At 35.7% G+C, this 26,081-nt stretch overlaps 2 protein-coding genes across 2 annotated transcripts; both read right to left on the reverse strand.

Annotated features, from left to right (window-relative positions):
• Window positions 1-805: 805 nt before the first annotated feature.
• pak4 (p21 protein (Cdc42/Rac)-activated kinase 4) lies at window positions 806-20,576 on the reverse strand. Its single transcript, XM_052575942.1, has 10 exons — window positions 20,375-20,576; window positions 11,716-11,937; window positions 9,920-10,134; window positions 9,391-9,817; window positions 7,474-7,929; window positions 6,255-6,388; window positions 5,586-5,712; window positions 4,134-4,259; window positions 3,916-4,050; window positions 806-3,793 (listed from the first exon to the last, which is right to left on the reverse strand). Exons 2-10 carry the CDS (start codon window positions 11,914-11,916, stop codon window positions 3,638-3,640), a joined length of 1,977 nt encoding a protein of 658 aa, XP_052431902.1. The 5' UTR covers window positions 11,917-11,937; window positions 20,375-20,576; the 3' UTR covers window positions 806-3,637.
• A 520-nt stretch (window positions 20,577-21,096) lies between these two features.
• aifm4 (apoptosis inducing factor mitochondria associated 4) lies at window positions 21,097-26,081 on the reverse strand. The gene is made up of 20 exons (XM_052576345.1): window positions 25,931-26,081; window positions 25,599-25,691; window positions 25,425-25,507; window positions 25,168-25,277; window positions 24,823-24,932; window positions 24,298-24,342; window positions 24,129-24,204; window positions 23,667-23,779; window positions 23,439-23,525; window positions 23,273-23,364; window positions 23,017-23,147; window positions 22,830-22,945; window positions 22,674-22,745; window positions 22,522-22,585; window positions 22,349-22,425; window positions 22,153-22,270; window positions 21,834-21,932; window positions 21,667-21,742; window positions 21,461-21,565; window positions 21,097-21,308 (listed from the first exon to the last, which is right to left on the reverse strand). The coding sequence occupies exons 3-20, from the start codon at window positions 25,490-25,492 to the stop codon at window positions 21,275-21,277; spliced, it is 1,593 nt and encodes a 530-aa protein (XP_052432305.1). The 5' UTR covers window positions 25,493-25,507; window positions 25,599-25,691; window positions 25,931-26,081; the 3' UTR covers window positions 21,097-21,274.

Here is a 26,081-nt window from a genome sequence, read left to right on the forward strand (position 1 = left end):
GGAAAAGCATTACTGTGGTTTTATTATTTATACAAATATTTTTATGACCACACCTATAGCGCACCGCTTCCCCATTTGGCTTAAAACCTGAGGAAGAGGCAGAAGACGGAAACAAGACAGAAGTGATAAAATACTGGGTGGATGCATTGAGCAAAAAGATGCACGGACGATGGATGCGTTTCAAAAGCGTGTGAACTGCCTAACTAGACTGCATTTCTGGGCATCATAGGCGCGCATCTAAACATTTTTCATATTATTCGTTTTGATATCATGACTGACGTTGACATATGTATATACACTCTTAAAAAAAGACAAATTAATATTAAAAAGCAGGGGTGTTCAACCATATATAATTTTTAGATTTTCTTTGTAATACATTTCTATTTTTTTTTTAATATAGACAGTTCTGCTTATAATTTTTATATTTAAAATGATTAAAAAATTCTATTTTTATACAATGCATATTTTAATATAATGCACGAGTTCACTGAAAGTACTTTCCCAGTTCTCACCAATTATCACAGATCACCAAGGTCACATCAACCAAGATGATTATGAAACATCCTTTGCCAGTATGACAGCTCTGTAAAATACACATGTTCATCTCAAGAGCAAAACCAGAGTGAAATGAAGGAGGACGAAAGATGATGTTTAAAAACTCTATTTTGAAAAAAAAAAAAAAAAAAAAAGTTTGAAGTCCATTTTACCACCAGAAAAGAAATTCACATATTATATAGGGAACTCTGACATTGTTTGTGCACCAAGAATGACAATACCTAAAAATAAAAAGAGAAAAGAAAAGAACCAGTATGAACCATTTTATACTTCACAACAACGCAGGCCTGTCAGTAGCAGTTCCAAACAGAAGTTCAAGAGGATTAGTCCAAAACAAGTGTGTCAGGTATGGGGGAACATCAAGATGTATCAGAATACCAGCAGTGAGCACAATTTTCATGCTCTTATTTTATTCCACCTTTAAAATATTTTTTTTAAACTATCTACATGATGAAAAAAAGGAAGTGATGATAACAGAAATGTAAAAAATTTAGTGCAAGATTAATTAGAAACCTGTTAGGCTTAAAATAAGTCAACAGCAGAATATGGGCAATCCATTAGGTTCAATGCAGAGATGATCTGAAACAGTGACTGAGAAAAAGATTACAGCCATATTAATATACAATGTACCCATTTGCACTACTTTTGGAAAATCGGAAACAAAACAAAAAAAACGCAGCTCATTATCTTACCACACAAGAGATCACTCTCTGATCGGCCATGGGAATGCAATTAATTCAGAAAATAGAGAAGTCATTTCTGCAAGTTATTCAACACATTCCATTAATCATTCTTTTGAGAAAGTCATGCATTACGCCATTTTGCTCACATCCATTCACACTTCCGATCAAATAAGGCTTGTGGTGTCCTCTTTATGAACAGTCAATAGTCATAAACATTAGCAGATGAATCAAAATAAAAAAAATGTGTGGTTGGTCACAAATCAAGTAGCATACTGTGGAGAGTGTGTTGTTTCAGTTCTGCATTCAGGCAGTTTTTGTTTGTTTGTAGGAACGCTAGCCTCATCTGTTGTTTCACTGCACGGAGGATGATAAACAACTATCTACAATACCTATGCACACTATTCTCTCAATTTTATTATCTATTCATTTAAATGCTTGTGCATACTTTGCTCCAATACCTGATTGTCATTATTTTTGTTGAAAAAGTAACAGTTTCCATATGTGAAGAAAATTTTAAAAAGACATTTTACTGGTGGAAAAAAACAAACAAACAAACAAACAGACAAATTCTAGTAGTGTTTTTATATTATGTCTGTCAATAATGGTCATTAATTTTCCTTCATGTCTACAATAAGAGTTATTGTTGCAGTGTTACAGTTTAGGCCCTCATTAAAAGAAAATGATTTTTTTTTTAAACTCAAAATACATACAACAGCTACCGCTTCTAGAATTAATCTCTACAATTCATCTTCAATTTGTAAATAACCAAATGTAAATGTGACCTCAATCTTCTCACAAGCGTGCATTCACTGGATTCTCATTAATCCTCAGCTAGTGTTCACATGTAGAGTCACTACATGAATCGGATACATTTTTAAATGACCTTTTAATGCGTTTCTTCAATTTTGTCATTGTTCCTATTTACTTTGGTCCTGGATCTTTGTGACTGAGCAAGGAAAGATAAAGTCTTAAAGGGAAAGTTAACCCAAAACAGAAAATTCTGTCATCATCGCCCTCACGCCGTTTCAAACCTATAAGACTTTCTTTCTACTATAAAATGCCATTTTAAAAAAATGTCCAAAACAACACTAAAGAAGAAAGAACGCTATACAGGTAATGATGGTGAATAAATGACATCGGGATAAACGATTCTTTAATGTGCTGTAGTGTACTCAGACTAATTATTATTATAAACTTCAGTATTTCAAACAATCTTTGGTGGTTCCACTACTCCTCTCTTAATCCACAACGTCATGGTGCTCTTACAACAAAATGTTGTAATGTACATGACCAATTACAAGAGTACTATAGCCTATATTTTAGTGTGTGGGATCAATCGTGATCTATATGGTCAACTTCCTTTGAACAAGCTCTCATAAAGTAGAGCATTCGTAACGCTCAGCTATACATTCGTATAGTTCAACATCTCTCAGACAAAACCAACCACAATGAGTCCTTCAGAGAAAGGCCACGATACTTCAAAGACGCAAGCTACTTAGCTAGAGGATTTGTGTGCACACGAAAGGACTGGCTGCCCTACATTAAAAACAACTCATGCTAATGTGGTGCAGCGCCGTGGTGAAAGTTTTGAAAGAGAAAAAAAAACCTACATCCAACCCTTCCCCCCTTTATTATATAAAAATGAGGAACAATGAATCAAAAGGAGGAAGTTTCATATTAAAGTGGAGCTCAATCTCAGAACGGTTTAAAACATCACTCTGGTACTCAAAACGCAATATGAAAACCAATATAACGCTCTACTTTCATTAAAACAAAATTAAAAATGGTCTGAAAAAAGAAAAAAAACACCTCCAGTGTTTACCATTGCTTAGTGTTGTAACAGGAGCCTAGAGTTTCATCTTTCTTTCCTTTTTTTCTTTTTCTTAAGTAAAATGTTTTCTTCAGTAGTTGTTTTCCTGTTAAAAATGCATTGAGTAGTGTGGTAATGGTGCAAAAGATGAAGTGCAGGGGAAAAAAGCATAAGGTTTGGAACAAATCCATAAAATTGTTGCTTTACACTGAGGGCAGATTAGAATCTCCAAGTGGTTCATTTTCATAATGTCTAAACCTCATTAACTCAGTTCACCCAAAGGCATGATCTTAGAGATCAAGCATGAAACCAACTATATAACACATTATGTGTTCCTGAATTAGCCAGAGAGGAGAACCTCTTCTAGCAGAACACTGTGAAGGATCTAATCATTCTATAGTGTAATAAAAACAGTGGTAAAAATGTTTGGGGGAAAAACCCTCTTCATGTCCATAGCATCAATGGACTTTTCTCCTAAAAGTCTTGACTTGCACAATCATTTCAGATGTTTAAACTGCAGAGTTTGGACTCTTATGGGTCTTTGCTTTGAGCTCAGAGGGCCTGACAGATCCCATCCCGATTTCTCTTCTCAACTCGTGCGATTTTGTCTCATGAGGGGAACAATGCAAGAGGGAGGGCCCGCTTTACTCAGGAAGGGATGCTTAAGCAGCTCTTGAGCTGTGGCCCTCTGGGCAGGATCTCGCACGAGCATCCTGTCCAAGAATCCCTTGAGAAGCGGCGAGACCTGTGGATACAGAATAATACTGTAAACAACAGTGCCAAATGGGCTTAATCTGCTCAGTACACATTGGTTTAAACATTAATCTGTTTCTTTCCACATGGTTAAGCAAAAGGACATGGATGTACCTTGTGAAGGTTTTTTAGCTTGGGTGGCAAATTGTCTCGGATCATCTTCATGGCCTTAAGCGGAGGCTCATTGAAGTACGGCGGCTCTCCATCCACCATTTCAATTACCATAATTCCAAGTGACCAAATATCCACCTGTAGAAACAGTTTGAAATGTGTGAGCTACAGTGCTGTCAGAAGTAACACAACATAAGTAATAAAAGGGGGATGTGACTTGCCTCTGGTCCATATGGGAGTCTTGAGATGAGCTCAGGGGCCATCCAGTAGGGAGTTCCTACAAGAGACTTCCTGCGCTGCACCTCTTTTGAGACCTGGGCACAAAAGCCAAAGTCTGACAGCTTCACCTGCAAATGAAAATAGAAATAAAACTTAGATGTTTTGTATATATATTTTTTCATTGGTTGGGATTACCTTGATATGCATCTACAGGTCATTATTCCTCTTAAGGGGTTAAATACACTCCTGGTGTTTTTTCAGAGTTGTTTGATTAATATTAACAACATACGGGACAACAGAGGTTCTGAGATGCATAAAGTCAAACCATTAATACTTCACCAAGATGGCATTTTAATCAAAAAGCGCATGTGATTATTCTCATGCACAGCATGATCACTGGCAGTGCGAGTGCTCTTCACAGATCATGTGTACAAGCACACATGCAACAGTTCGAAAGCATCTATCTGCCAGTCAGATCATTATCAAACAGAGTCAGAACGTAGTATTGTTTCACTATCATTTTGGTACCAAAGTACCAGTACATTTGATATCCTTAATGCAAATAGAAATGTTAATTCATGACATTTATAAATGTGTAAATAATCATCTGCTGGTTAATGTTTTAATTCTCATCATGCTCTAAAACATTCAGTTAAATGAAGTTAAGAGTGAACTAAAGAGCGTGTGAAAGTGAAAAAAGGCCTGTTTGTACCACAAATAATTGCTTAATTAGCTTCAATAAAGCTTGTCAAATTTTCAGTGAAAGCTTGTGCAATACTTGCTTGACTAACTACACAAGAAGTTATGCCCTCTGGGATATTGCATGAGATAGTGTCAGAAACAAGCAAGAGGAAATGAAACATGTAAGGTCAAACACACATACATAGACAATCAACCCCTGCCGAGAAACAGCTGAGGGTGGTTGAAAGAACTTCCCCATTTCAACCACAGACACAATGAAGTACAGACCCCTTCTAACAAACCACTGCCTATTTCTGTACCATCCAAAAAAGATACAGGCTTGGTATAATGTCCGGAATTGCAAGATTATATCTCTGTAAATGCATGAAGAAGCATGGGTCTAAAATATGAATCTACCAGTGTCTGAGGTCTCTTAATGTTATATTATTGTTGTTTAATCGCTTGGTCAACAATTTAATTCTGCTTAGTACACTGCTGACTTATGACACATTTACATCCTCTTCTCACATGAGTGGACATGCAGGTTCAAGAACACAGAAGAACAGGTCTGCCAAAAACCCGTTTAAACATCAATGCTGAGGTTCTCAGAAAATAACACCACAACGGCAGTAAACAGGGCCGTTTTCTGAACTCATAACACAAGTCAAAACATGACCTGTAAGGATGCAGCTCTGCAGACAGTAGGCCCAATGAACTAATTACATCAATGTAATTTAAGTAGATTTTTCTTTTAAAGGCGGAGAGGGACTTACCCTGCCATCATGGGTGAGAAGAATAGAATCACTTTTAATGTCTCTGTGAATGACTCCCTGGGAGTGAAGGACCGAGAGAGCTTTCAGAACAGACAGACACACGGTGGCAATCTGCTCCTCATTCATCCTGAACAAAGTTAAGTTAAATAATGGAAATGTTAAACATTTAACGAAATCTTTCAAGGCTGATAAAATGACTAAAAGAATTGGCAAACAGGACTGCTGTGATACCCTGCCACCTAGTGGTACTGCACTGATGCCCAGGAACAGGTGAATGGGCTTTAAAAGTAAATGCCTTTCACATTTGTATTGAAGAATTAAATATTTGTAGAATTTTATAAGCAAATGCATTTTTTTCTGTCAAAGACAACAGAATTATTTAATTCCTAAAATGTCTGGTCTTATGGTTGATCGTATGTTCATTTTAGAGTCTTATTAGGTGTGCTGAAAATAAAATACTGATAAAAACATTTTTTATGTGAATTAAAAAAAACTTCTTTTGGACTTTTCTTTTAATGTGCAGATAAATAAAAGAAAATAGATATAAAAATAAAAACAAAACTAATACAAGGAGTCATTGTAAACAGAATCTGAAAGTACATTTAATTAAGAACAATAGTGAGAGTAACTGAAAAACAATTAATGATTGGACTTCTAAGAAACACCTGCCTGGTATGTGTGACTATGTCAGTCAAAGCTCCACCCTCAAGGAACTCCATGACAACCCAGAGTTCATCGCCTACTAAGTAACTGTTGTACATCTCCACCACGTTCTCATGGTGATAGTCCCTCATGATCACCACCTTAGAAACAAGAAACAAAGACAGCAGAATGTTTCTATTTAAAAATCTCATTAAGTGGATGAGTAAAGATTTTGTGGGAGGAAAATCAACCAGCAGTAAAAATGTTCACACAGTGCTAGTGCTGTGCAATAGGACTATTTATCAGATGGACATTATAAAAAGTGTATCGTTTCATATTATGCTCCATCGTTTATTTAGTGCTGTCCAAAAATACATAGTTTTCAGTAATACTTTATCATCATTTGGATGTCTGCAATTTTACACTCCACCACGGGGCGTGAAGGGGAGACAGAACCAGGAGGAGAACGACCAGCCAGGACAAAACGAGGATTTCCTTCCTAAACGAGGAACTACATCTGTAGAATGACATACGTTTTTAAGCACTGCAGTTAAAAAAAATAAAAATATAACCTGCTGAAACACACAGAGGAGCGCACATTTTTTTGCTGAACGATTATATAAACACACTTATATGCATCAGAATCCCCGTCTTTGTAAGTATCCTCATAAACACAGTGATTTAGTTCTTAAGAGAGGGTGAACAGCTGAAAGAAAATGCATATGTAACAGTATATTGGATCCAGACTTCCGTCTTAAAGGGGAAGCTGTCTAATATTCGTCCTGTCTGCCATTCATATAAATTAGGGGAACGACGAGGCAGGGTTCACGAGAACAAGATGAGACAAGAGATTTTGACTTTTTTCTTTTTCTTTAAGAAATCCTCAATGATAAAATATATAGGGAATTTATTCAACTGAAAAACACAAAATGTAAAAAAATGCAAGTGCATTATGAAATTCAACATTTATTTTAATTAATTTTATACATTAATAAACATGTTAACACTGCAGAAGGTTTTGCCACAAACTCAACTTACAAGTAATTGCACAAACATTATAAATAACGCAAAATATCGTGAAAGATTGTGGTCATATCACCCACCCCTACACAATACCATCATGTACAATCTACAAACTGAGTTTCACTGAAGAAGCATTTTGTTTTTTCTGTCGCTGACTGGAATTTCAGCATTGACCTTTCTGAACAACCAATTATAACACTAATCTCCTGTGGATTGCACCCACCTCGTTAAACAGCAATTCTCGTCGCTGTTGTTTTCGCAGATCCATCTTTTTCACAGCCACCAGCTTGCCTGTGGTCTTCACTGTAGCAATGCAAACAATGCCGGTGGAACCTTCCCCGATCTTGATGTAGTGGTCCAGATAAGTGCGAGGGTCCCCAGGGTCAACCACCATCTGCAGGGCAGCACGGAACTGCTCGTGGGACACCCGCTGCGGCTCCCTTTGAGGTGAGTGCGTCTGCTGTGGCGGTGCAGCTGGGCCTGACGGTTTTGGTGCTGGCGGTCTCTGCTGACTGTGAGGGGGCTCGGGACCTAAGGCCGGGTGGGAGGCGTGATGCTGTGGCTCTGCTCTGTGCTGCCCCTGAGAAGCACTTTTACTGCCACTGTTTCCTCCCCGGACTGCCCCAGTAGAAGGACCGTTGTGGTGGGAAGGCTCATGAGACTTTACTGGTTTTAAATCCTGCATAAACATAAATAGGAGTGTATTTTGAATAATAACTAAAGAATATATTATGATAAAATATATTTCAATTAAATTATACATACATACATACATACATACATACATACAAACACACACACATATAAGTTCTGTCAAATGATTGATTGTGGTTGATCTCATCCAAAATAAAAGTTTGTTTACAAAATACATGTAGGTGTACTGTGTATATTTATTATGTATATAAATACACACACATACAGTATATATTTTAAAAATATTTACATGTATATACATTTACATATTTATATCATTATTTTATATTATATATAAAAATATATAATCTATAAACAACATTTTCTTATATATATATATATATATATATATATATACACACACACACACACACACACACACACACACATATATATATATATATATATATATATATAAAAAACATTTTCTCATATATTTTCTTAATTTGTATTCATAAATATAACATAGTACACAACTTTGTATATTATCATTTAAAATATAATTTAGCATGTTTTATTATATAATATTTTCCTATATAAAGGTAAAATTGTTTAAAAGTAAATTGTAAAAAAGTTTTTTATATTATACATTTTAGATTATAAATTATGCTATATACACATTCATTTTTATTTTAAAAGTATTATTTTTCATATTTAATACAAATGTACATATATCATATGTAATACAAAGTTAAATTAAGTTTAATTTATAATATGAATACATTATACTAAATAAAAACACTTAGCAGCCCAGCCCTATTATACACAAATAATATATATATATATATATATATATATTTTTTTTTTAATGTTTTTATTGAACTTTTTATAAAACAAAACAACATACACATCGCATTTACTTAAAATATTAATACTTAAAGGGGTGGTTGACTTTTTTTCTAGGCTTGATTGTGTTTATGGGGTGCAGTCTAATGTGTTAATGCTTCGCTTATATATAAAAAAAAAAAAAGCATTATTTTTCAAATGATTTACCTTTATTCTACACAGCTCTGTCCCTAGTCTTCTAAATGCACTTATCATTTCCAGCTTTTATAAAGCACCTCCCTCAGAAATATGCGTGAATCCATTAAAGTCAGATTAATATTTTAATAGAATTTTTCATGCAGCCCTATTTTTCTCTTCTCTAGAGCAGCACAACATGGCCTCATCCCCTTTGTTGCATGTTACAGGGTTTATCTGGGTTCATGACGTAAAAAAACCCGGGATGTAGCTCATTGTAGTCCCTACGAGCCATTTTTGTAGGCATTAAACTGCCAGAATTGTAAAAGACTTCGTTTGCATTGAACTTTTACCGCCAAAAATTTGCAGAAAAAGCAACATTACACACTAACTAACGTTAAAAAAGTGAAAATCGCAATCGATCACCCCTTTAAAAAAAATAAATAAATAAAAATAAGGCAGTATATTTAGTTTGATTGCTGTGTACCTGACCACTGGGGCTTCTCCCAGAGTCACTTTCAGATCGTGGGTACGTGTTGAAGGGTCGGCCAGTCTGCTGTGCGGTCTTTATCACTCCCTCTGTAACAGGTAAGTTAGGGGTGCGGATATTTGGCCCAGACAGTGGTCTCTTCTCACGAGGTGATTGTGGGCTGCTGTCCCTCCCAGTGTAGCTAGATTTGGGCCTCTTATCATTGGCCCCCTCTCGCCTTACCACCTGATCATGATAATCACGCGGCTCTCTGTCTCTGTGCTGGGACTGTGGGGCTGGCCCTCCTGACCAGTCGGGCTCTTTGTGTCTGCTGGGCTCCTGACCACGAGGCTGCTGGTGAGGTCGGCCATCCTCTCTGGATGAACGGGCTGGGCGCTGAGACTGTCTGGGATCAGCACCTGGGTGCTCCTGACGTGGTTTCTCCCTACACAGATTTAAAAAAAAAAAAGTTTAAATGTTGTCAATACTCCCATTGTAGTATTTGGAGACCAAACGTTTAGTCTGAAATAAGATGTCAGTTGTGCACCTCTCTTTGCCATCTCCGTATCGATCAGGGTGTCTGTATTGAGGGTGTTCTCCGTTCTCATTGCCCCCTCCTGAAGATCCGGAGTCTCGGCGCGGTGGCGGTGGTGGACTGCCTCTCCGCAGGGAGTTCGAGCGGATCACTGACATAGTCTCAAACTCATCAAGAAGCCATGTGAGAGAGCCATCATCGCCGATCTTACGACCTCGTACAATTTCCTGTGCAACACAAACAGGTAATAAGGTATTTATAGAGAATAGATGGCAAAAGACAATAAAATACTGTTGTAACTCAACAACATTTACATACAAAAGTAAAGATCTAGACCAGTGGTTCCCAAACTTTTTTCAGCATGCACCCCTTTCTAGTGTTTGGCACCTGTCAAGCACCCCCCAACACCTTACTCTGGTTAGATTTCACATTTTTAATTGCAATAACTAAATACAAATATTCACTGTAAATTAGAAAACATAATAATAATAATAAAAGATCACTTCCTTTTTTGTGAGATGGATGGGCCTGCATGTTTGCACACAGATCATATACATTAAATATATATGATATATACATATAAATATTTAATTTCTTTAAAGCCCGTTTTTAACCTGGATTCAGGAAACATTCTTAAGAAGAAATTTCTTCTCAACTTCCATTTTCTTATTTTTTAATTTTAGAAAAAACTTAAGGATATTTTGTATTCCCAAAAAAATTCATCTTAAGAATATTCTTATCTAAATTTAGGACAGCCCCAGACTTGTCTTAAATCCAAATAATAATAATTATTTAATGAATTTATTGGGTTATTTTAAATTAATTGTTATATTTGAACATTACAGCAACAGCTAGGAGGACTAGAGATGTGCACAAGTTTTCTGAAGGGACAGCGATGACTGTTAATGTAAACATGATCGCTCATGATTAGCCTGTGTGTGACGCTGCTTTTTGCTGACTTCAAAACTCATTAGCAACCCTGAAACGAGTCAGGGTTAATTTTAGCTTATTAATACATCATCTTTGGCAATATTCGGTGCATATGAGTGCGCAGGATGCATTTGCTGTAGAAGCGCGGACTAAAATACCGGAAGCGTTCACTCAGATGAAAGTGCAAAAACACGACACAAAAATTTATGAAACATATTGCTGCAGCTTAAGACAGGCTATTTTAAAAGTAACTGTTCAAAAACAGGCCGCATTAAAAACATTAAGCTGAGCGCCATTCAAAGTCGCGACAAAAATATACAGTCTGGTGCGTGCTTATGATCATGATTATTAGGGTAATCTACAGGAGTGAGTTTAGCAGCAACATGTATTTATTCAGATAACGGCTGTTAATTTCTTCTTAAGAAAAAAAATTAAGATGTTCTTAGGAATATATTTGAGAACGTTTTAATATTTTAATTTATTTCTTAAGAAGATTTTTGTGAATCCGGCCCCTGGTGTCCATTCTGTTGAATGTAGTAAGTGAAAAAATGAACGAATTATCAGTTAGCACCTAATATGAACTAAAAGAACAGGGCGGGGCTATTGTGACACAAACGTGCTTGTAAAATGAAATTATATCAATTGTAATTTATACAGTAATGTAGTGTGTAATGTGAAATGTGAAATTTTATTTCTTAATAAAACCTTTGCATGTAAAGTTTACCTCAGTTAAATACTTAAAAATAATAAAGAGCGATCTTTTTCCCCACCATTACAAACATTCTCTTGCGCACCCCTGGTGGTCAGTCTGCGCACCACTAGGGGTGCACGCACCCCAGTTTGGGAACCACTGATCTAGACCAAACAATCATGCTGACCTTGCGTGGGTCTACAGTAGTGATGACTGTGGCGTCGATGAAAGGTTTGGGCCTCTTGGCCGTGTCCTCAATGAGGCTCTGCCATTGGCGCGGAAGCCCCACAAATTTCTGCTCCTGCTCATCAAAATCAGTGTGAACGCGATGCTCAAAGTTGGAGGGGGCCGAGATCTGGACGCGTGACTTTTTCTTCTTGCTGAACATGGCTGCAGCAAAGCATCAAACCTACAAACAGGAAAAGACAAATAGCAGCTTTTGCCATCACAGGAATAATTTACACTTAACATTGTACATACTAGGGATGCACCAATGTATCGGCCACCAATATTTATCAGCTGAATTTTCCTCAATTTACAACCATAGGCATATCGCCTATATAAGGGAAAAGATAACAAATCGATGGTTTATTAATTAACTGCGTGAAGACACTGAGCTGTATAATGTCTGTTGCATAATCCCATCACTGCTAAAGACAAAAGATCACACAATATTCTTGACTAAATAGCTTTTGTAACTTTTTATAAATGTAGTGGAACTTTACTGATGTTTTTAAGTTTATTGTGTCCTTTTTCACTCCAAAAAGAAAATAATAATAATAATAATAATAATAAATTACCGTAGAAGAAAACACATAACACATAACACAGCATGAGAAATGCATATTAAACTCTGACAAACTGACAAGAACTGCATGCTTTCGTTAGCCATATAGCTCCGTAGACTAGAAAACCCATCAAAATAAGAGTCCCGCCATAGTAAATGAGATCAAATACAATAATATTTATTTTAATGTATACACAAACAAATTAGAAGATTAATCATAATAAAGTCTGTTATAATAAATAAGGATAAATATGCATTTAATTTATACAGTGAATTGTTATTTTACATTTGTTTACTTTTTCTGTACCTGAAAACTTTTAAACCTAGCTAAAAAGTACTGTTATTTAATATATATCTTTGTTCTGTTGTATTTAGGTAGGCCTGCTAAATGCTAAATTGATACAATCAATGTTCATTAGAAATGATTTGATGCAGCAATAAAACTGATTGTATAATTTAATGCAGGGGGTTTTGAACTTTGCTGATTTAAAACATGTTTAAAATACTAATTTGATGCCAATATTTCAAATAAGAGAGGAAGTGACAAATATCGGAATCCGCCAATAAGTGTTTGTTAAAATCTGTCTCTGCCCCTAAAACCCTAGCGGTGCATTGCTAGTAGATACAACATACATTTGAAAAATTGTTGTGGTAGTGTACATAGATTTATTGGTCTGATTTTTAGTACCCATTTCTTTCTGAGTACAATTAACTAATGACACCACTTTTTGAAGTGACATTTTTTATTAATATTAGCATTGAATTACATGATGGTTTCACACTTTACAAGCATAGACAAAGAAACAGCAATTATCAAATTCACATTCAAGTATTACTGTTGAATGAAAACTTGAGATCCCAATTAATACTTCATCCACAAAACATGGAACGCACACAAAGGCAGCTGATGGATTTTAAATGTCAGCTCTTTCACTTCACCTTTCCGAAAAATTAAACAAAAGTCTCTTTATGCAGTACAAAAAGCTGTCCAGCTTTCCATACTTTCCCTTTTCTCTGCCTTTGCCCTGTTCATTCTCCCCATGGGTTTCAGAGACACTCCCAGAAGCTAAATACTGGACTCTGATATGTGTGGGCCGAAACCCCCTCCCATACCTGACAAGCTGAGCCTGGGAAAGCTCAGCTGCTACCTGGGATGATGCGACAGCAAGAGACTTTTTTTTTAAAGTGTGGAAGCATTTGAAGTGTAACCTGATCTTTTGTAAAGATGTCAACATGGGCATAAGGTCAAAGCTTCAGGAGTCTTGGAACCAGTGTGAATGTTTTATGAAGTGCTGATTTCCAACACTGGGGGTAATGAAAATATTGAAGTACTCAAAAGTTGCAGAACTGAAAAATATTCAAACTAGCTTTCGGAAAGAGATATGCATTCAAAAAAAGACTGCACAAGCAGTGCAAAAGGAAAGATTTACAACACAAGGAGGAGCAGCCCTTACTCATAATAGACATTTTGATGAGCAAGTACTTGCACAAACAAGGACTGTGATAAAGGAGGAGCAATGTCAAATACGACACCTCTTGCTAATGCTGCAGCAATTTACTGTGCACCAGTAGCCAAAATGTACCCTCGAGTAACCAGGCGCTGAGGAGCCTTTCAAAGACACAGTGACGATGACAAATCAGTAACTGAATGCTGAAAGAAAGAGTGAACAAAAATAAACAAGCAAATTCAGACACTGATGTTTGAATAATAAATGACTGAATTAATACTTGGCACCATAGAGTTATTAGTAATGACCTTAGTTAATATAACATGCATTAATTCTCAGATTTGTGGTTGCATGGATGGTACCATAAAATTTGTATTCTTTGTTCTGGCTATTATGTTTAAGATAATGCATTCATAATGTTTAAAAACCATTAGACAGAGAATTGCAGCAACAACAACAAAAAAACATTAGTATAGTGTATAATATATTTTCACAATTTAAAATAACCATTTTCCCTTTTAATATATTTTAAATGCAATTTATTCCTGTGATTCAAATCTAAATTTTCCAAAGTGGTTACTACAGTCCTCAGTATGCTAAAGTTATGATAAAATATAATTTGTCTTTATTTCGCTCCCACTCAAACCTTTCAGCATTTCTGCACCCAAAAATACTTGGCATTATGCTGAGCTGGCAAAATATAAATTGCAAACACTTGTTTGCATTCTCAAGGACTCCTCTCACTCTGACCATGGACTGTTTAACCTCCTGCCCTCTGGGAGGCGTTTCAGGAGCCTCCGGACAAGGACCACAAGATTCAGGAACAGCGGTCTCCTTGCTGAACTCTGCCCTCTGACACCCCTCAACACCCCCCCACACCACGCACATAGACTCCCTTCAACACTCTGACTGATTTATTTATTTATTCACAACAAGCAAAAAACAGTATCTTGTTATTACTTGCACTACTGTCTGTTCATCCAGGAACACTGTATAATCCATTTGCACACTGAAATATTTTCGATGCACTTTCCTGTCCATTGCAATACTGTAAATTATGTTTATAGTTCTGCCTATAGTGTACATACACTTTTACATAATCCATCTGTATAGTATGTTCATAGTACACCTATCTGTACATCATTCTAATAGTTTTTAATATCTCTAAATTATGTCCATAATATTTATCTGTATAGTTATTGTACATATTATAGACCTTTATTCTGTACTCACTGCTTATTGCACTTCTGGTTAGAGGCTAACTGCAGTTCGTTGCCTTGTACCTACATGTGCAGTGACAAAGTTGAATCTAATCTAATCTTATCTCAAGGAAAAAGGAAGCAATTTCAAACACAGCTTAATTTTAAATGATTGACAGGAAGAGAAAAACCCAGGCTGTTACCCTGCACCTGTGAGATTGTGTATTTGGAACAGGTGATGATGAACTATGAGTGACATGAACAGGTTCTCTAGCAGAGATCAACAGCTATACAGCTGCTTCACACACATACAGAAAGACAAATGCACTTCTTTATTTCTAAGTCTCAGTGTCTTCTCATACAATCAGTGTAGATGAATCACCTTCCCATGAACACTTCCTGTTCTATGATCATTGGTGCAATAAGCCCACAAAAGGTTTGAAATGTTCACAAAAGAGTGCTAAAAAAAAACTAATCAATGAGGCTTTGTGTCTAACATTAACAAGTGTAAAGCAGTTGAACTCGAACGGTCAAATACTTCCTGGTTGATTCTGGCATTCCAGCCACATACCATTATGCACTGGTGAACAGTGAGAAAGACGTCTCTGTGGTCAACGCTACTGAGATGGTCCCTGGCCAGGAAAACGTTCTCTACGGATTGGCTTTTAATAAGATGGAATACTGTCTGACCCCTCAAAACAGCACAAAATACTTTGTGTATTGAACTTTGAATAGACACGGATCTTTTTATGTTTCATGCCATTCATTAGAAACAAAACACAGAGTCTTCTTTTGAATATTCCAGGTAATGCATGCATAATGCAACAAAAACAACAGCACTATTCTTGTTGGCCAACAACTGTTATTTGTTACTCATTTTTTGTGCAACAATAAAAGCAGCAGCCTAACTCCAATGAGATAACATCCCACAATGCTTGTGCCACATACAGAAAGTGTTTATGTGCACTTGACTGCAGGTCCAAGCTCGATAGAAGGCTTGCTGATGGAACTGCACATCATCCCACCAAAGACAACAGTACAGTGTTCAGTACAGGGACTCACCAAACACACAGGCTAATTCAACAGTGGCATCACTTTGCTGCTGATAGGCAATTAGGTAATGCACTACTAAACAACTTACATTGATTCTTCAACAATAACCGATAGTCTCAACTCAGTTACAGTATCCTTGATCATCTTATGGTGAACCAAATGCAACATTAAACATGTCAAAAACACCATAATTTTAAAACATTAGATAATACTGTTGCTTTTCTAAGTCCAAAACTGATCACTTATTACAATAACACATTGTCATTTATGAAACAACAGCTAAACAAGCACTGACGGGATTTATTGTTATTTACACTGCACTGCACTATTTTTGAAAATAGGCTCATTTTCCAACTCCCCTAGAGTTAAACAGTTGAGTTTTACCGTTTTCAAATCCATTCTGACGAACTCCGGGTCTGGCGGTAGCACTATTAGCTTAGCTTAACATAGATCATTGAATCTGATTAAAACGTTAGAATTTGCTCAAACTGATTAGCTGAAATCAAAACAGGGATGATAATAGGTGAGCGCCAGCCAATGAGATTGGTGTTTGCGCATTAGCTCCGCCCAATATTGGAAAACCCTGCAGATCTTAAAAGCTGGAAAAAAAAAATCCAAAAGGAACACCATTATTTTGGAAGGAAACTACAACAAAGCAGTGTTAATTTTGACACGAAATTTTTATTTAGTTTTAGTCTTAGTCTTTTGACTATAATTCTTTTTAGTTTTAGTCAAGTTTTAGTCATCTGATTTGTTTTCATTTTAGTCTTATTTTAGTCGACTAAAATTGCTTGGTATTTTAGTCGACTAAAATTGCTTGGTATTTTAGTCGACTAAAATTGCTTGGTATTTTAGTCGACTAAAATTGCTTGGTATTTTAGTCGACTAAAATAAGACTAAAATCAATAACAGATTTACTAGACAATTTTTTACAGCTGGTATAGGAAACAAACTTAACCAAAATATAAAAAACACAAATTCAACTTTATTTCAACACAACTGTGTCTTTATTTCGATTCAAAAGCTTTTATGCAGCAACAAACACTGTCATGATAATGTAAACAATAACTAGCTGCCAAATGACCATCAATAAAAGAAAAATAAAGTTAGGTCCAGGACCTTAAAGCTTACAGCTGAGCTGAACAAGGAGTGCATACATTTAAAGTAAATATTTAATAAGTTGGCAGCTAGGTGGATAAAAAAAAAAGTAACAAGATTTTATAAGGTATTCATTTGTCTAGCAATATTGTATGTTTTAAATACTACAATATTGCTAGATTTGTATGTATAATGATAGGATGTGAACATTCATGTTTCACATGACTAATATAGAAATATTTGTGATATTGTCAACAAGTAGAACATTACAAAATATACTAAACATTAGTATTAAATCAAATGTATTTATCATGATATTACGTATTAGTATTGTGCTCTCATCTAACTTGAAGAAGGGGCTATTTTACATTACTTTTCAGTTCGTAATATTTAATGCTACAACATCTACGCACTGCAGTCTTCCAGTTTTGCTTAGCTCAATAAACAAAAGAACATCGTTGTGAAATTACATTTGAGAAAATGTCCGGGTGGCTCGTCTGTAAATGTCTTTTCAAATTGGTTGTGTTCTTGCCACGAATGAGCGCTCCGCGTGCTTTACACTTTGTTTTGTTTTGTTCGTTGTCAAACGTGAAGTGAGCTGTGGACATTTAGTCGCTTTTTTAGACATCACCTCTTCGAATGCCGTCTTCCCGGGAGCTCATTTAAAAAACTGAAAACCTTCGCTTCACGTCTCAATAAGTCAGGCTCTGATTGGTTCTCTTCTCTCATGCAGTCTCACCTGTTCCGTATTCCTCGCATCTCTCCCGTCTGCTGATTTGATTTTCGTCACAGTCTATTTTCGTCTCATCCTTTATTCGTTGACGATAATGTCAATCAATTTAGTCATAGTTTTAGTCTCTATCAGTGCCTTCTATTTTAGTTTTCGTTTCGTTTTCGTCTGCAAAAACATATTCGTGACGAAAATAATGACGAAAATATTTAGTCAACGAAATTAACACTGCAACAAAGAATACAGTGGGGACTAACACACTGGGGAGAAAAATCTTAGAATTTATTAGCCATTGACTAATATTAGACATCATTTAGTCACCAGAATGATGATTTAGTCACATATGCGACTGATTTACTCACAATGTAGGGGGTTGCATAAGTAGCATGCAACATTTAATACCACACATTTGCTTGAAACAAAGCTCTAACTGAATTAATAGTGACATAATTAAACGCTGCCTTTGAAAAACAAGCATGGAAGTAGCATGGAAGATTGCACATTATGAGTGACCATGTCCAGCACTGAAGTATTTAAGGAATGTTTGGAGTGCCCGGTACAGACTGCACCCCTGTCTGAATCTCCCATCACACCTCCTCGAAGCACACATATCCTGACAAACCCACAGCTGCTGGAAGTACAGGCACAAAGAAAGAGATACTACAACCAATGAGGAACAGGTACGAGAAAGGCATGAGATACACTAACTGACAACTCCATCACCTATTGAGTAACTTGTGAGAATGTCTTATCACTCTTTATAGTAGTTCATCAACACAAAAGATAAAGGCAGCATTCCAATATTTCATGTCGCACACACAATCACAGATAAACTAAAAGTTAGTCTCAACTATTAGTTAGGAAAGAGCACAATTAATCCTATAAAAACCCACCTTATCATACTTGTTATGCCTATGAATTATCGAAACGATCAACACTGCTGAAAAACCTGTTGTACACAATCTACTGCATGCCTTCTGTCGTCTAATAGTTGATTATTTTTAGCATGCAGAAGGCCTTTTAAGATTATAATGGTACCTTTTATAATCTCCATCTTTTTTGCTGTGAAATCTTTAATGCTATTTATAAAGTACACAAAAACATTTATACTGTAAGTTAGATCAAGATGAACACTTACTTGACTAAAGCAGTTCGGGTTTACTTGATTATACATAATTTTGCAGATAATCATGTTCAAATGTGAGTATCAAATATGATACATCAGGCTTTTGTGGAACGTTTCTCTCTCAATCATCATTGTACTGCATTGCATAATATTATACGGTTTGCCCACCCACACAATAAAAACTTCAGAGCTTTGATAATAAAACTAAACATTCTACATTATCTTAATAGGACAAACTATTGGGAGATATAGTGACAACTAATACAGGTATGTGTACATGCATTTTATGCAAGTAGCCTGCTATACCGTTATGAAGACCTCACTGATTTACATTACAAGCTTTTGGAATAGTAAGGTTTTTTTTTTCCCCACACCAGTAGCAGTAATTGTACCAAACTGCATGTCATTTGTCAATTTTGTTCTATGAATGAATTGTTTTCCCCCTCCTTGAGTATGTACTTCATATTCTCACTACGCCATACATTCCTGATGCCTCACGATACAAAACATAAACCCCTTGCAAACTTGTATTATGCGGTCATGCTTTAGTTAAGGTCAAACAAGCTTACTTACGCTGAATATGTTTATAAATGATTAAAACAAATGCTTCACAGCACTTAGAAGAGGAAGCTAATCTGTTAGATGATGTAAACTATGACTCCCATCATGCCATACACACAATGAATCAACCAGAATCGATATTACAGGTGCAATCACACTGCCCAAGCAGATACTAAACACGAAACGACCGCATTATACAGCTAAAGGTAATGTGATCTTTATCATGAGGTTTTATGTAAAACAAATTAAAAAGTCCCTACTGTATGGACAGTATCAACATCACAACATCAGTAACGTTAAAAAATTGCTCCCACATTTTGAGGAATTAACAAGCTCGAACAGAAGAGCGAGTCTAATTAATTTGAGTCATTCGGGTTAACGTTACTTATTTGGTGTGTTATGTCACTGGCTCTAATGCATTAACACTTTATCTTAACTTTTCAGTAGTTTAAGACGCATTCTAACACTGATATAATGAATAATTTCAACCTTTCATAATAGCAATTCAGAAGCACCAATCGTTGATCCGAGTCTGAGTGAAAAAAGGGGATGGAATATTTACAAATTTAGCTACCGTAAATCATTCTCGTCGAAACCTGATAACACATGTAAACTTAAATGACATTAAAAACAGAGTAACTTTATAGTTAGTATCTTTCATGATTCAAATTAATGTTTTGACACTGAGTAGCCTAAGCTACTTAGCTAGCTGTATGAAGAATTAGCTAAATTAGCACGACGAACAAACTCACCAAAACTTACGTTACAGGCTAACACAAAAACAACCTGCGCTGGCATACAAACAACTCGCCTGGTAATACATATCGCTTTAAAGACGTCCTACCTGTAGTGAGAAGTGTGACCGTAGAGAAATAAACTTCATGGGGTAGGTGAAGTTTATTGTGTGTAAAGTTAGCTTACGCGAGCTAAGTCCGCGTATATCAGTCACAGAACCCCGCACGAGCGCGCTGCTCGTGCTCTCTGCGCCATAATCACGCTCAACCTTCATCCGGGGAACTGACCGTCGCGCACTGCCCCCAGACTGCATACTCACAATGTGTGCATCATGAATTATACAGTAAAATATATTATACATCACTGTAATCATGTCACAATAATCATTTTAGTAGTAAATCTTCCATTAACATAAGCATAATAATAACTAACATAATGCACTATTTTACCGAAATTTGTATATGTGTGGGTAATTACTTCGTTGAACAAAATGTCTTTGGTATAATTGTTAGAGACTACATGTTATAATTAAAAAAAATAAAAAATATATATATATATAGCTATATTTATACTTCAGTGTGTTAAAAATTGGTGCAGCATATCACCAATAAAACAATGCTGACACTGAAGAACAAATTTTCTGCTTTGGATTATTTGCTCAGTGTGTGTGTCTGTGTGTGTGTGTGTTAAGCATTTGTGTCAATATATTACAAGTACAATACTATATATATATAGGCATTGAAGAATAAATAATTTTTTGCTGGCACAAATGCTTATCCCAGTGCTACAGCTGGTCTTCAGCTGTTCCTAAGAATAACTGCACGACAACTGTTTATTCCTTCCAGGACAAAACAACATTTATGTGGAAAAAGCTTATATTGAAGATAAAACACAGTACCAATCTGTTTTTGTTAATGAAGATAAGATATAGGTCAGTCAGTCAAATATAATGACAGATGGACAATCTTTAATCAATATTGTAAATGAGGTAAGTGTTGCCAAAGCACTTTCATGGGAGCTGCAACCAGCTGAGGTCATCAGATCTGTAAATGTAGAACAAAATCCTGTAATATATCCTCCAAACAGGTTTCACTTTTGAAATGCATGCCAATAAATTCAAAAATAGCTTTTGAATTCATAGTTCTGGATTATGGATACAAAATGTGTTGAGGGTTTGTAACTTATTGATACTCACTGCGCTTGAGCCTTAGTGATCCTCTCCCCCATCAGTAACATATCTGCCAACCTTGCGACAGCAGGGTCAAAGTTCAAGCTGGCAGCTGCAACAACCTCTTCATCTCTGGATTATAATATAAACAGTGATGATGAAGAGCGCTCCTAATTTCAAGATATAAAACATCTGACTGATTTTTAAGGCTTCTTCATGAACTATTAGCTTACTTGATATAAAATGCCAAGAATTTTCTTTCCTCTGTGCTTCCTTTGAAAACAATGTCAGTGTATCCTTCTCCATAGCCTAGAATAATTAAAAAAGATGAAGAGTTAAAATGGTTTTATTAAAATATTATATTTGCTCTGGAAAGGGATATTTATCTTGGAATGATCACCTGTATATCGAATACTTTTTCCCAACAGCATGGTCCAGAAGTATGGCACAGTATTTATCACAACCTGCTGATTCAGCATGCTTAAGCCTGCGATTCTTCCTATTGAGGACCGCAACCACATATTTAACACATTACCATATATACTACAGGAATGATTAACAGAAAGAACAGCAGAATTGTTTGGTAGAAATGTAAAAGTCCTGATCAGTTTAATGTGTCCTTGTTTAATAAATGTATTAAGAGTATTTCTTTAAAAGAAAATCTAACAGACCCCAGTATTTTTGAACATTCAGAATCTGATTATTATATCATGTGGTACCGTGAGCTTGTGCCAATTGCCAGTGTCCAATATTGACTCTCTTATGGCCAACCAAAGGAAGTGGAAAGGACACCACATCTCCAGCAGCAAAGACATCAGGAATGTTGGTTTTCATGAACTACAAAACACAGCTTTCATAAAAACGGCTATATTTTATAATTAAAGTGTTCGCTCTATGGGATTCAAAGGCTGTTACCTTGTCAACAACAACAGCATTGCGGGAATCAATTTCCAAAGATGTTTCCTTAAGGAAATTAGAGTTGGGAATGACACCTTTGAAAGAAATATAAATGTAATTGTTAGGAAAAAAATGTCTTTGTTTCAGTGACAACAAAAAAACTGCTATGGCAAAAAAAAATTTGTACATACCAATGCCTACAATTACAATATCCGCTGAAAGGACTTCACCATTTTTCAGGACAACTTCCTTAACCTAAACAATTGTGTTAGATAGTTTGTTTATGATGCACTGACGTCAGCTCTATGATTGTTTAGAAATGCAGTAATTTGGTTCTTTTTACCTTTCCGTTTTCACCCCGTATTTCAGCCACACCATTACTTGTATAGAACTTCACGTTTTTCTCTTCCAGCATCTTTAAAAGGAGGTTAATTATTCATGATTGATGGTGTACAGCAGTAAATAAAAAGACAATGAAAATACGACAATGTTCTCTGACCTGCATCGTCATTTTTCCAATATCTGGACCCAGTGATGACTGGAAAGGAAACTTACTGCTGCCAATAACAGTGACGCTGGCTGCCTTGTCAGACAGATAAGCTGCTACTTCCATTCCTGATAATTGATAATCGAATGTCATAATTTGCAACAACGTTCATGAAAGAATACTTTGGTTTTTTGTATACCTATGAATGAAGTTCCAACAATGATGGCCTTGTTGCCGGCACTCATTTGATGAATTTCTTTGGCATCCTTATAGCTCTCCAGCAATTTCACATTTTCAAGTTCAGCTCCAGGGCACTGCAGTGGTCTGGCCCTAAAAACATAATTACATAATTCATTGGATTTTGCATCAAGATAAAAGGTCCATATGTCTATCACTACATATGGTGCCATGCTTTATTTATGAGACGTTTATGTAAAAACAAAATATGATCTAACCTGCCACCTGTAGCAATCAGAAGCTGGTCATAGTGTTGGTCAGTGCCATCATCGAAAGTCAGAGTTTTAGCTTTAGTGTCAACAGATTTTACCTTTTAGGGACAAATTATTGTTAATACATGTGATCCCAGAAATTCTCCTAGGAAAATAAATAAAAGAAACTCACCTCTTTTTTAGTCCACACATCAATTCCATGCTCTTGAAGGAAATCATTCTGTCGTAGCAGCACCTTTTCAATTTCAATGTTCATTGCCTAGAGGGGTCCGTGAACACACCACAGCTTCATTAACAGTGAACAAGAAACTACTCTAGATTGTTAATTCAGTAAAACAATGGGGTGCCATTAAAATCATATAATCTAGTTTTGCTTCATCTATGATCCATGGATATCAACCTTGCTAAGCTTGGTCTTATCTAGAGGAAGCTGCTCATCTTTGGTAACCATTATAATTCTCCCTTCATAATCATTCTGACGAAGGGTTTCTGCACACTGCAGTGAAGCTGGACCTGTAAAACACAAACACACACAAATGTTTCACTTGCCTACCACGACAGACTAGAGGCCTACAAATGTATTCAGGTCATGGTGGACAGACTTGTATGTTGTAATTAAACTTTACTTAATACATTTAAATGTGTATGGAACAATGAAACATTTAGCTGAACTTGCTTTCAATTAACTTTTAATGCATTTAAATAATGCATTTTAGTAAACATTTTTATGAATTTGCTGACCCCATGCAGTACACCATATAACCTATAGGGGGTGATGAACATCCAAAGATGAGGTGAAAGGTATTATTGCATAAAATAAACATTTAATATATAAAGGTTTGATAATGTTTCAATTCCTCACCTCCTCCAATCAGAACAACCGTGTGAGTTACTCCAGGCACTCTACCGCTCATTTTCTTAACACGCTTTTTCAGTTTCTAAGAATGCAACAAAAAAAAAATCAATTAATAAAAAAAGCAACTCATCTTGTAGTGAACCACAAAATAAAATCATGGTGGTATGAGACTAACCTTTTTATCAGTGGTCACATAAACTTTACCACCCTCAACTTTGACCTTAACAGAAAAGGAAAGAAAAAATAAATAAATAAAAATATAAAGGTTTCATTCATAATATATGGGTAATTCCATTAAATACAATATAAACAGTAATAATATATATATATATATATATATATATATATATATATATATATATATATATATATATATATATATATATATATATATATATATATATAAATTATTTCTTAAGTCAAAAAAATTAAAGTTCCAAAAGCTTCAGGCTTTTACAGTAATACAAATTCCCCAAAGTACCTTTAAGTAAGCAGTTTTTTAAACAAACCATTATTTTTCTTAATGTGAAGAACATTTAAATAATCTGAAGAGCCCTTTTCTAACAAGGACCTTTAGTAGAATAGAAAGATTCTATGGATGTTAAAAATTATTTATGGAACCTTCAAAAAAAAAAAAAAAAACTTTAAAAAACGTTATTTTAGTAAAAATTGTGTTCAGTCCTGTATTATTTAATCATACTTTGTATTTAGGCAGACAATCCAGTCCAGGAAATTCTTCAATATCTCCAGTTTTAGTATTGAAACATGCTCCATGAAATGGGCAACGAACTCGATCTCCAACCAATGTACCTACAAGCATAACACTGTTTTTATGATCATTGGAAACACAATGCCACTATAGACTTGAAAAAATAAAGGCAATGTAAATCGATAGTTCACAAGAATGACAAAGGTGAAGGACTCAAAATGATGAATTGAAGAAACAAAACATGCTTTCATTGTACAGAGCTAAGTAAACATAGGGCAGGGTTATTTAGTGCACTGTTATTTCATGAGACTGAATAATTATAAGACTATACTCTACCTTTGATAAGTGGTGCACCATAATGACTGCACAGACCACCCACCGCAGTAAATTCTCCATTATTGCGCACCAAAAGGATTTTATTCTGGTCCACCTCAACCGCTTTCATTCTGTAGCACAAACACAAGTGACATGATACCACATTAAATAAACAAACTATTATTTCCTCTTTTTGCAAATATATAAAATAATCAATACAAGCATACAAGTCTCAAGGTTTTTGTTTTTTGTTTTTTTTGCAAATCAAAAATACTTACTGTCCATCCTGCAAATCCGACTCTAAACACACCATCTCTGTGATCTCGTCACACTGTTTTGTTTCCATTGTTGTTGTTATTTTCTGTTTAAGGAATACCAGTAATAAACACAAGAACGTAACAAAAGTTTTCACTGTCCAACAGGTGCATTTCAACCATTAATATGTGTACTACCTTTATACAGCAAAGCACGTCTGGTCAATGAGCTGCTGTTGTTAACATTCAAGACTGGAAGTGAAGTTCAAGTGCACAGTATTCACCGCTCAACTGTAAAACAAATGCATCACTAGGTAAAACTATAAAAAAGCTATACATTTTTATAAGGAAAGCGCATTGACACTTGCCAGTTACTTCTGAGAATTCTGAAACAATACACCCTGAGCTGAAATTACATTTAACACAAGACAACACGATAATGCTAGACATATTTGTAGTAGTATTATACGCTAATGTTGCTAGTATCTCGCGTCGCCCTCGCGCATTTTATCCTTTTCCTAATTTCTTACCCGTCTAGACGATATTCTTAGGTTCGCAAACAGCTTCCTGTCCGTTTCGTTGCAGTCCATTCAGGATAAACTAGTTAAATCTCTGACACCTCATCGTGACACAGCATCGGCGAAGCTGTGAGCCAATCAGCGCTCGCGGCGGTGACATCAA

This window comes from Carassius gibelio, chromosome B15 (genome assembly GCF_023724105.1).
Source record: "Carassius gibelio isolate Cgi1373 ecotype wild population from Czech Republic chromosome B15, carGib1.2-hapl.c, whole genome shotgun sequence".
Taxonomy (NCBI): Eukaryota; Metazoa; Chordata; class Actinopteri; order Cypriniformes; family Cyprinidae; genus Carassius; species Carassius gibelio.